Source organism: Oryctolagus cuniculus, chromosome 21 (assembly GCF_051225735.1).
Source record: "Oryctolagus cuniculus isolate XC-2025 breed Fujian yellow rabbit chromosome 21, ASM5122573v1, whole genome shotgun sequence".
Taxonomy (NCBI): Eukaryota; Metazoa; Chordata; class Mammalia; order Lagomorpha; family Leporidae; genus Oryctolagus; species Oryctolagus cuniculus.
Window position 1 is genome coordinate 26,233,761 of NC_142887.1, and position 12,413 is coordinate 26,246,173.

Here is a 12,413-nt window from a genome sequence, read left to right on the forward strand (position 1 = left end):
TGGGGACTGGGAGGGGTTAAGTTACCTGCCTAAGGCCAAACAGCTATGCAGATCCAGGACTTGAGCCCAGGCTCTTAGAATAAAATTCCTCTGCTTTTCAAGTGGTGCAAAACTAACACTAGAAGCTAAGAACAGAATTGACAGGAGAAAACATATCATAGAATTTGAAAAGAAGCTCCCACCACAGCACACACACATTTTGGCAAACCACAGACTCTTAACCCTTTCGTATCCATACCCTTCTCTGAAACATCTGCCCAGACTTCAGGAATGAAGTTGTATTTTCCACTGGTGATCTGATCCTTCAGGGACACTTGCGTCTTATGCTCAGAGAAAGGTGGATACCCACTAAGGCTTAATATTGGCAGAAAGAGAAAGGAGAAGAAATCAAGTGGCATTTTCAGTGGCATTTGGACATATGGATGTCTTTTTCATTACCATGAAAAATCAAGTATTTCTTTAGATCCATGGTTGAAAAGTGACCTCAATGAAACCTGGAATCCATCTGAACAAGTTTACGATTTCATCTAATCACCTCCAACCAGACTGTGAGGCAATGAAAGCTTTTCTTACCAGATAAAAAGGATGACGCCCAGGCTCCAGCAGTCCACAGCGCGGTTATACCCGGCTGTCCCAATGGACAGAAGAACCTCAGGAGCCAAGTAGGTGGGGGTACCACACAAGGTTCTCATGAGCGAGGTCTCCCCCAAAATCTTGGACTGCCCAAAATCAGTAATCTAAAAATAAGCACAAAAGGGAATAACAAATAATATAAACATATATTATACAGAGTATATATACACATGTGTGTGTATGTGTTTGTGTGTGTATTGATGAACAGACTCTGCCAGTCCCAAAAGACATGTAAGGGAGGGTGCTGTGGCACAGCTTCAGATATCCACAACCCATATTATCCCATATTTGAGTCCTGGCTATCTGCACTTCCAATAAAGCTTCCCCATAACGTACCTGGGAGGCAATGGATGGCCCAAGTACTTGGATTCCTGCCACCCATTTGGGAGATCCAAGATTTCCTGGCTCCTGGCTTGTATTAGCTTTTCCCTGGCAGTTCAGGGGGGCAATAGGGAATGAACCAGCAGATGGAGGATCTCCTTCTCACTCTTTTTCTGTCTCTCCTTCTTTCTGTCACTCTGCCTTTCAAATAAATAAATATATCTTTTTGGCCACTGTTGTAGCACAGCAGGTGAAGCCACCACCTACAATGCTTGCATCTCATATGAGCACAGGTTCAAGTGCTGCTCCCAGATGCTCCACTTCCAATCCAGCTACCCACTAATGCGCCAGAGAAGGCAGCAGATAGCCCAGGTACTTGGGCCCATGCCACCCATGGGGGAGACCCAGATAGAGTTCCAGCTGCCTGACTTTGGCCTGTGCTAGTCTAGTCATCGCGACCATTTGGGGAGTAAATCAGCAGACAGATTTCTTTCTGAGTCTGTCTCTCCCTCTAACTCTCCCTTTCAAACAAATAAAAACAAATCTTTAAAATAAATATATGATTTTTAAAAGCCATGTAAGCAATGTTTCTAGGATCACAGAATTCACATCTGTCACTAATCTGAAATATACAAAATCATGTCTTTGCAAGTTCAGATATTTAATTTCGGGTCCAACGTTGTTGTGTAGCGGGTAAAGCCACTGCCTGAGATGACAGCATCCCATATAGGCACTGCTTCGAGTCCAGCTGCTTCACTGCCAATCCAGCTCCCCGCTAGTGGGCTGGAAATGGCAGCAGAGGATGACCCAAATGTTTGGGACCCTGTCACCCACATGGGAGACCCAAATGAAGGCTGTTGCAGTGACATGAGGAGTGAACCAGCAGATGGAAGACCTCTCCCTGTTTCTCCTTCTGTCTCTGTAACTCTTTCAAATAAATCAATCAATTTTGGAGGAGAAAAAAGACATTTTACTTAAAAATATCTCAGCCTAGGAATCTCAAGACTGAAGTTGTCTGTGTTGTGTAACCTTCTAAAAAAATGTATCACTCTTATCCCAGTCTAGGAGTTTAACTGGCTACACATTGTTCTTAGACTCCATGTTTTCAAGCCTTGTTGCACCATGGAGTACCTGGGGAGCTTAGAAAAGCATGCTTACACCTGGATAACACCTTCAGATTACATGAGGGGCAGTATTTTTTAAAATCCTAATATTCTAAATGGAAGCTAAATTTGAGAAGCAGGGAAAGGCAGGGAATGCAATCCATGCATCCATTTAGAACTCCCTCTCCCTCTCCCTCTCCCTCTCCCTCTCTCTCTCTCTCTCACACACACACACAGAGTGCAGCTTAACAAATGCTCATTAGAACCCAGATAGGAACAACACTACCAGGTCTCCGAAATAACTGCTAAGGGGCAGACATTTAGCACAGAGACTAAGATGCCCACATTCCATGTTGGAGTGCCTGGGTTTGAGCCCGGTTCTGCTCCCAATTCTAACTTCCTACTCATGCACACCTTGGCAGGCAGTGGTGATGGCTTAAGCACTTGGGTCCCTGCCACCATGCTGGAGTCTCAGATTGAGTTATTGGCTAGCCTTGGCTGTTGCAGGCATTTGGGGAGAATAACTAACTAACCAACACACATTCTCTCTCTCTCTTTCAAAGTAAAAAAAAAAAAAGAAAGAAAGAAACTGTTAAGAGTGGAAAAGTCAGATTCTCAATATTTTTACACTCCCACTTTTACTGAAGAATTCAAAGTTTCTAAAAGGAATCTGAAATGGCACCTACAGAACATTAACTTTTTTTTTTTTTTAAGATTTACTTATTTATTTGAAAGGCAGTGTTACAGAGAGGTAGCAGCAGCAGCAGCAGCAAGAGAGAGAGAGAGAGAGAGAGAGAGAAGTCTTCCATTGGCTGGTTCACTTCCCAAATGGCCACAACGTCTGGGGCTGAGCCAATCCAAAGCCAGGAGTCGGGAGCTTCTTCCAGGTCTCCCATGCAGGTACAGGTTCCCAAGTACTTGGGCCATCTTCCACTGCTTTCCCAGGCCATAGCAGAGAGCTGGATGGAAGTAGAGCAGCTGGGACTCGAACCGGCGCCCATGTGGGATGCGGGCACTGCAGGTGGTGCTTTATCGGCCACCCAGAACATGAACTTCTTACCTTTATAAGGCAGTCCTCGTCTTGGGATGACAGCAGTACATTCTCTGGCTTTAAGTCGCGATGTATAATGCCATTTTCGTGCAGATACTACACAGAAAGGGGAGCATGACCTTGGATGTATGCAGTAGGTATGTGAGTAGAGACAGTTACCAACACATGCACCTTACAGCTGAATGAAGCCAGACAACCATGTTTTCCAAAATCATACAAAAAAAAACTGCGGGGGGAAGGGTTTTCAAGAAAATATTTTAAAAGTTCAAAAATGAGAACAGTGACTTAGGACAGTAATCCTCTTATTTCACTTCTTAAGATAATAAACATCCCTTTGCATCTGTTGAAATATAAAATGGATTTCAATAAAAATTTAAATGACACAAAGTATTTTGATAATATACTAAAGTGAATATAGAAATTCCACCAGAAATGATGTATTTGAATGTTAAGAATAATATTATACATTAACACACACAAACAACATACTATGTCATATTTCTTTGGGAATTAAAAATTTCCCACCGGCGCCGCGGCTCAATAGGCTAATCCTCCACCTAGCGGCGCCGGCACACTGGGTTCTAGTCCCGGTCAGGGCACCGGATTCTTTCCTGGTTGCCCCTCTTCCAGGCCAGCTCTCTGCTGTGGCCAGGGAGTGCAGTGGAGGATGGCCCAAGTGCTTGGGCCCTGCACCTGCATGGGAGACCAGGAGAAGCACCTGGCTCCTGCCTTCGGATCAGCGCGGTGTGCCAGCCGCAGTGCGCCAGCCGTGGCGGCCATTGGAGGGTGAACCAATGGCAAAGGAAGACCTTTCTCTCTGTCTCTCTCTCTCACTATCCACTCTGCCTGTGGGGGGAAAAAAAAATTCCCACACCCACAATGTCTTCCCAACCCATTTTAATTACCTAGGTTGCAAAATCTAAGAGAAAGAATAAACTAAAAGAAGATAAAACACTGGATGGGTGATACCATTAAAAAGGGTTCATGTTCCTGGACTTCAATCTTCCTGTGGTCTGGAGCAAAAATTCATCCCAAATTCATCCCAAAATTTTCCACCAGGAATTGATCTGGTGAAACCTTCAGAGAGGGCAAACTCAGGCAGACCAATCCCAGAAAAGTGACCCTCGGTCCTCACATAACACAAGAACTGCTCCCAATCACTGCACTTCCTACTTGGAGTGGGGCTTCAAGGGGAAAAAACAAAAAAGAGAGAGAGAGACGACTTTGGTAGGGAATCGTCATGATTAGATTTGGTTTGGGAAATGGAGATCCTTGCAGCAGAGGGCCACCAGCTGTTCCTCCATCCAACACTTTCACTGACCAGGAAAGAGGAGGCTGGACACCTGCCCTACCCACCCGTGAATGCAGTTACCAGGGTGCTGCAACTGCAGAGAGCACCTACCATCTGGCGAAGGCCCTGAGCACTCAGAATTCTTTATTGGTGATTCACTTCTACTTCCAAACCCTAAGGCTTCCAAAGCACCCAATGCTTTCCAAAGCTGTTTTCCAAGTTTTCAGTGACGTCTGGTGAGAGATGCAATCCCCAGCCGTCTTGAACTGGTCTAGACCTTACTGCCAAGGACAACACCCGGACTGATGGGTCTTCTAATGCTAAGATCTCTGCTCCAGGAGGAGTCTAAGCTTTATATGACCATAACAATGTATGTTGGAACATGTTCCAAACTACGCCTGCATGAGCTTGGCTACATGTGATGACAAGAACTTTTCAAGGCCGGCGCTGTGGCGTAGCTGATTAAAGCCCTGGCCTGTGGCACCAGAATACCATATGGGCGCTGGTTCAAGTCCCAGCTGATCCTCTTCCAATCCAGCTCTCTGCTGTGGCCTGGGACAGTAGTGGAAGATGGCCCAATGGCCAGTGCCGTGGCTCACTACGCTAATCCTCCGCCTTGCGGCACAGGCACACCGGGTTCTAGTCCCGGGCGGGGCACCGGATTCTGTCCCGGTTGCCCCTCTTCCAGGCCAGCTCTCTGCTGTGGCCAGGGAGTGCAGTGGAGGATGGCCCAAGTGCTTGGGCCCTGCACCCCATGGGAGACCAGGATAAGTACCTGGCTCCTGCCACCAGTTCAGCGCAGTGCACCAGCCACGGCGGCCATTGGAGGGTGAACCAACGGCAAAAGGAAGACCTTTCTCTCTGTCTCTCTCTCACTGTCCACTCTGCCTGTCAAAAAAAAAAAAAAAAAAAGGAAGATGGCCCAAGTGCTTGAGTCCCTGCACCCGCATGGGAGACCAGGAAGAAGTACCTGGCTCCTGGCTTTGGATCAGCTCAGCTCTGGCCATTGCAGCCATTTGGGGAGTGAACTAGCAGATGGAAGACCTCTCTTTTGTTCTGGCTCTCTCTCTCTCTATAACTCTTTCAAATAAATAAAATAAATCTCTTTAAAAAAAAAAAAAAAACACTCCTCCTCTTACATATTCATTTTCCCCAAAAATAAAAGATACCCATTTCCCTCTTCCTGCAAAGTCCCTGCTTTGAAAATGATTCCCGTGGTCTCCTTACTTGCTGCAAATCAATTACTTTATATGACAGCCTCTCTGGTGGAGGTGTTGATTTCTACTCCCTAAGAAGTGAGCCTGTCCTGGTTCTGTGACACTAGCACCAAGCCATGGAGAAACAACCTGTCTGTCAGAAGCACCCCAATTCTGCCAGCCTTGCCCTCAGACCATCCCAGCTTCCACTCTGAGAGTTAAGGGCCACGTGTACAAGGATCAGGCAGACCTAGTGTTCAGTGACCCTCTAGAAATATGTCCAAGCTTCAGAGAGGAGACACGGGACCCTGTGTTTATTTCTTTCATTCCCTTTCTTAAGTGTGTCTTACTTCACAGTGAGAGCTTTTTCATCTGAGTCAAAAGGGTGCGATGTTTTTGCCAAGAACAGAACAACAAACACACAGATACTCTTCTTTCAGCGTTTTAATCCGGTCTCTGGGCTTCTCCGTTTAATTTTTCTGAAAGTAGGTTGTCAAAAAAAGAAAAATCAGGCCGGCACCGCGGCTCACTAGGCTAATCCTCCGCCTTGCGGCGCCGGCACACCGGGTTCTAGTCCCGGTCAGGGCGCCGGATTCTGTCCCGGTTGCCCCTCTTCCAGGCCAGCCCTCTGCTGTGGCCAGGGAGTGCAGTGGAGGACGGCCCAGGTCTTTGGGCCCTGCACCCGCATGGGAGACCAGGAGAAGCACCTGGCTCCTGCCTTCGGATCAGCACGGTGCGCTGGCCGTGGCGGCCATTGGAGGGTGAACCAACGGCAAAGGAAGACCTTTCTCTCTGTCTCTCTCTCTCTCACTGTCCACTCTGCCTGTCAAAAAATTTAAAAAAAAATTAAAAAAAAAAAAGAAAGAAAAATAAATAAAGAGGCTCCTCTCACCTGCACAGCCAAGAGCATCTGGTAAAAGTAGAGTTTGCAGGTGGCTTCTTTCAGGCGCTTGTTCCCCACCACCTTCTCAAACAGCTCTCCTCCTTCCATTCTGAAACACACAAGAAGAGCAGCAGGTTCACTCCTGGAGGGGAACTGGGATGGAAGAAAGTAACAAGCAAACTCACTGAGACATGCAAACAGTTGCCATTTCTATTCACTCTCCACTCCTTGTGTTTAAAGCCCCATTCACAATCAGATGTCCTGGTTGGAAACAAAGAATAAGATGAAAGGAAATGGGCATTAGAAACACTTAGGGGTCTTTACAAAAATCCTAATCCATAGGTGAGAGAGGAGGCCCAGGAATTTGCATGTTTATCGTGAGCCTTAGGTGACTCTGAAACTGACACAGAAAAGCAAAGCAAGAACTTAAAATCAGACAAGTGGGAGCCAGCACTGTGGGGCAGCCATTTAAACCATCAAGTGCAAAGCCAGAATCCCAAATGGGCACCAGTTCAAGTCCCGACTGCTTCACTTCCAATCTAGCTCCCTGCTAATGTGCCTGAGAAAGCAGGAGAGGATGGCCCAAGTGTTAGTGGAAAGGTGTGGTGGGGTTCTTGTCTTCACACGCAAGAAAAAATTCAGGCGTGAGACAGAGGGCAGAGTAGCGAGGTTTTGTTGGGGACAGGGCATCCATCAGAATGGAAGGGACAGGAGAGAGAGGGCCCAGTCACTCAGCGCGGGGGGGGGGGGGGGGGGGGAGCGAGGTTCCATGGTTAAATGGAGAGAATGCACTGGCAGGCCAGGCAGGCTGCTCAGCTGAGGGTGGAGAGCTGATCAAAGGGTCTTCTTGCTGTCTCTCTTTACTCCTCCCTCTTCTCCTCCAGGACAAAGGGTTTGCTGAGTATAAATTAGGAAAGTTCCTCTCCAGTTTTGGGGAGCCCTCCAGGCCTGGGCAGAGGAGCTTCCCCAGGGTTGCCTGTAAAGGTTTTATTGCTCCATGTTAACAGGCCAGGTAACCCATTTGGTGCTAAGGAGAGAGAACTGTCCTGGGGAATTTTCCTTGGGGGCAGGGCTGGGACCACCTGGAAAGTCAACAGGGTCTGGGCAGGACTTTGAAGTGCAAATACTGGGCTGCCACAGAGGCTACTGCATTCTTTTCTGAAGAAACTTTGTTCTCCTCAGGCCCCTCACACATGGGCTAATCTCTAACTTCCTACCTAACACAAGTAGTTGGGTTCCTATTACCCACATGACAGACCCAGCCCCAGCTGTTGCAGCAATCTGAGGAAAGAACCAGCAGATGGAAGATCTCATCTCCCCCCAACACAACTCTGCCTTTCATAAAAATAAACAAATCTTAAAAAAAAAAAACAATCAGACAACTGGGGTCTGAACCTCAACTCTACCACTGCTCAGCTATGGGGCTTTGGGGAAGCTATTGACCCTCTGTGACCTTAAGTAATGGGTTTGATATCATCTTCTGCAATAGTTCTTATAAAAATTAAGAAATTGATGTAGGTAAAGCAACCGGCACAGTGTAGGTGCTCCACAAGATTATGCCATCCCTCTGCGATTCCCATTCCTTAAAGTGGGGGTAAAAACACCAACCCACCCATAATCTGTAAGAAATTGACGAGGGAGTCAATCCATAGAAAATGCTCACAGCAGTACTGGGATTGTAGGAGGTGCTTAATGAGCATCAGCTACTGTTATTGTATTAAACTTTTTTTTTTTTTTTTTTTGACAGGCAGAGTGGACAGTGAGAGGGAGAGACAGAGAAAAAGGTCTTCCTTTGCCGTTGGTTCACCCTCCAATGGCCGCTGCGGCCGGCGCGCTGCGGCTGGCGCACCGCGCTGATCCGATGGCAGGAGCCAGGTGCTTCTCCTGGTCTCCCATGGGGTGCAGGGCCCAAGCACTTGGGCCATCCTCCACTGCCTTCCCGGGCCACAGCAGAGAGCTGGCCTGGAAGAGGGGCAACCAGGACAGAATCTGGCGCCCTGACCGGGACTAGAACCTGGTGTGCTGGCGCCGCAAGGCGGAGGATTAGCCTAGTGAGCCGTGGCGCTGGCCCTGTTATTGTATTATTATCAATGTCATTCAGCTGGGTTACCTGGATATGGTCAGGGAAACAGACATTCCCTTAGGCAACACAAAGGCCAAGAGTCTCCCCTACAGCTATGACCCAGGCTCTGCTTATTGTCTACATAATCATAATGGTCAACCTGCACAGCTGCTGTTTGCCTCCTGCCTGACATTCCCAGAAACCCTGCATATTTATGTCAGAGTGGACATCAAGACAGATGTCTTCCAGCAAGAAGGCAGGAAATTGTTTCAGTCACACCAAATAAGACGAAATGCTATGGCCACTGAATAAACTAGCAAGACATTAAAAGATACTTGGTGCCACTATGCACCCTGGTCCCGTGAGTCTGAGCAGAATGATCCACTCAGGCAGGTGTTTCAAAATAATGACATCAACCCACTGAGTGGGGGGCTAGGTGCGCCAGGTCCTCTGCTGAGGCTTTCCTGGGCTCGGGGCATGCAATCCTCCCAAGTACTCTGGGCACGGAGGTATCATTATTATCCCCACTTAACACTAAACAAGACGGAGAAACGGAGCAAACCCACCTATGGACATGTTAAGTAGGAAGTTAGAAATTAGCCTGTGTGTGTGAGAGGGGCCTGAGGAAAACACAGCATCTGCGGAAGCTCCCCTTGGAAACAGCCCAGGATTCTACCCTTCAAAGTCCCGCCCAGGCCCTGATAACTGTAGAGGCGGTCTCAGCCCTTCCCCCGAGATGGGTTGCCGTGTTTGATAACATAATAAAACCTCCAAGGCAGGCACCCTAGGGGTGCAACCTCTGCCCTGTGCCAGGTGGGCTCCCTGGTCTGATGGCACTGAGTAGTGAAAGCTTAGGAGGAATTTTACCTAATTCATACTCCTTTAGGGGCAGGGGGGACAGTGGGCAGAACTGGACCCTTTTCTCTTATAAGCCCCAGCCTGAATACAGAACATGTGCTCAGCACTCAGCTCTCTGCTGAGCTGCCTGCCTGGCCTGTGAGTTGTTCTCTCCATTTAACCACGTAACCTTGCCTTCCCCAGTCTGAGTGACTGTGCAATCTCTCTCGGATTCTGTCCCATCTGTTCTGTCGGATGCCCTACCCCACGAAATCTTGCTACATTGCTTACCACTGTTCTCCTCACCAATCTCTGCTAACAGACAGTGAGCTAGCTACCTGCAGAGAAATGTACAAAAGCAGGCCTCAGGGCCGGCGCCGCGGCTCACTAGGCTAATCCTCAGCCTTGCAGCGCCGGCACACCGGGTTCTAGTCCTGGTCGGGGCGCTGGATTCTGTCCCGGTTGCCCCTCTTCCAGGCCAGCTCTCTGCTGTGGCCAGGGAGTGCAGTGGAGGATGGCCCAAGTGCTTGGGCCCTGCACCCCATGGGAGACCAGGAGGAGCACCTGGCTCCTGCCATCGTGTGGGGAGCAACTGGGAGCAACTCGGACTAGACTGTTACTGAAATTAAGACTTATTCTATGCATCTGCTCTCCCACAATATGGCGCTGGGAGAGGAGGACACAGCTTCTACACAGCTGCCTCCAGTTCAACCAATAAACAGCAGGACCTGCTCCTGATTGGAGGAGAGCAGCGTACTCAGCATGTGGGTAGCAGAGTTGGGATTGGTGGAAGAGGACTATAAAGGAGGAGAGAGACAACATGCACCAGGAACATCTATCTGAAGGAAGACCTGTGCAGCCCCCGAGAGAGCCGGCCGGCGGTATGCCACTCCCCCGCGGAAGTGGGGAAAGTGGCAGGGGGAACCGCCCTTCCACGGAGGTGGAGGGATGGTAGCCAACCCGGGAAGAACCAGCAGCAAACCCGGGGAGGGCCGAGCAGACAAAAGAACAGCGCAGGGTCCTGTGTCGTTCCTCCACGAAGACGGGGAGCGACATAATGGTGCCGTGACTCAGATATGAAGCCTAGGCAGGGTTTAGTGTCGTTCCTCCACGAAGAGGGGGAGCGACACCATCGGATCAGCGCGGTGCGCCGGCCGCAGCGTGCCAGCTATGGCGGCCATTGGAGGGTGAACCAACGGCAAAAAGGAAGACCTTTCTCTCTGTCTCTCTCTCTCACTATCCACTCTGCCTGTCAAAAAAAAAAAAAAGCAGGCCTCAGACAGGGCCTGGAATCCAAGACTGTCTACAGAAACATTGCAGGGTTTTAAGAATGGATACAAACCTCTCTCCCAACACACACACACACACACTTTGTGGTCCCATATGCATATATATCCGTTTAGGGTCCCTAACATGAAAGACAAGCCTACATTCAATTCTTAGCTGGCTTGTACAGATTTAAATGGAATGACAAATTTAAGAAGTTTACTACTTACAATTCCAAAACAATATAATAATCTTCTGCATCAAAAAAGTTTTTAATCTTGATGATGCAAGGCTAAAAAAGAAGGGAAAAAGGAAAAGTAGTGAGAAACTTCCAGGAGTACACAGCAGTAAACTTGGGACATCTGAATGGGGGGGTCTGAAGGCCAAGGGCATCTGGCCCCCTGCTTTAGCAGGCTTTGAAGTTCAACTGGGGAAAAGGCAGGAGAGAATCTAGCTGACTCCTCAGAACATGCAAGAAACCTTCCACCCCAAGTTGATGAGCGACAATTTCAAACAAGGGCACTTCAGAAAGTTCATGGAAACACAGAACTAAAAGATAAATGGATTTTGGCGCAAAATATTTTGAAATATATACATATAAGGAGCCTTCAAAAAGCTCACAGAGGGGCTGGCACTGTGGTATAACACTGGCACAGCATATCAGAACCCCAGTTTGAATCCTGGCTGCTCTGCTTTCAATCCAGCAGGGAAAGTAACAGAAGATGACCCATGTGCTTGAGCCCCTGCACCCACGTGTGAAACGCTATAGAATTCTGGACGCCTGGCTTCAGCCCGGCCCAGGCTGGCTGCTGTAGCCATTTGAGGAGTGAACCGGCAGACTGAAGATTTCTCCCTCTCTCTCTAGCTCTGGTTTCAAATAAATAAAATAAATCTTCAAAAAAGAAAGAAAGAAACAAGCAAACAAACAAGACAAGTGGGGGAACCAGCCACATTGCCAGACAGCAGTGTTATTCAGCTCCAGGCAACTGGAACCAGAGCACAGTTGGACTCTACTATTTCAAAGGCAAGGAGAAATTCTAATTTTAAATTTTTATTTATTTATTTAACTTTATTTGAGAGGCCCAGAGACAGAAAGAGAAATCTCCCATCCATTGGCTCACTCCCCAGATGCTTGCAACAGCCATGTCCAGGCCAGGATTGCTTGAATGATTGATTGGGTGATTGTGCTTCAGGGATACACAGCCCAGCATGCAGGACTAAGCTCACAGAGCCAAAAAGAGAGCAGCTACAAGAGTTTCAGGTCTTAAATTAAAAGGGGGAATAACAACTTGCCAGTAATCTTCATATAAAGCAAATTTCTTTTCTTTCTTTCCCTCCCTCCCTCCCTCCCTCCCTCCCTCCCTTCCTTCCTCCCTCCCTCCCTTCCTTCTTTCCTTCCGTGTTTTGTTATAAACAAGAGGTGACCAGCTTTCTAGGTTGGATAGGAGCTGGGTCCCAGCCAAGTGAAGAACAGTATCTTTGGGTTTTTTAAAGACTGATTGATATGAAGGGACAACATAGAGTGAAAGAGAGACAGAGAGACATTTTCCATCTGCTGATTCACACTCCCCAGATGGCTCCAACAGCCAGATCTGAGCCAGGATGAATCCAGGAGCCAGGAACTACATCCCGGTCTCCCACTTGAGTGGCAGGGGCCCAAGAAGCTGAGCCATCTTCCACTGCCTCCCCAGGCACATTAGCAGGAAACTAGATGGGAAACAGAATAGTCAGGTCTTGACCTGCACTCCCTTACAGCTGTGGGCACTGGAA

General features: G+C 48.2%; 1 protein-coding gene across 6 annotated transcripts in view; it reads right to left on the bottom strand.

The window, feature by feature from the left end:
- Positions 1–12,413, bottom strand: part of CHEK2 (checkpoint kinase 2) — a 49,183-nt gene that overhangs the window by 9,714 nt on the left and 27,056 nt on the right. For 4 of the 6 annotated variants that reach the window (XM_089323319.1, XM_051826647.3, XM_089323320.1 and 1 more), the window contains 5 exons: positions 10,874–10,935; positions 6,488–6,587; positions 3,118–3,204; positions 574–737; positions 239–354 (listed from right to left, as the gene is read on the bottom strand). In XM_089323319.1, the coding sequence (XP_089179445.1) occupies positions 239–354; positions 574–737; positions 3,118–3,204; positions 6,488–6,587; positions 10,874–10,935 (529 nt within the window). Of the gene's footprint in view, positions 1–25; positions 126–238; positions 355–573; positions 738–3,117; positions 3,205–6,487; positions 6,588–10,873; positions 10,936–12,413 lie in introns of all 6 variants that reach the window. The other 2 variants (XR_007911928.3, XR_016227285.1) reach the window with 2 other exon arrangements.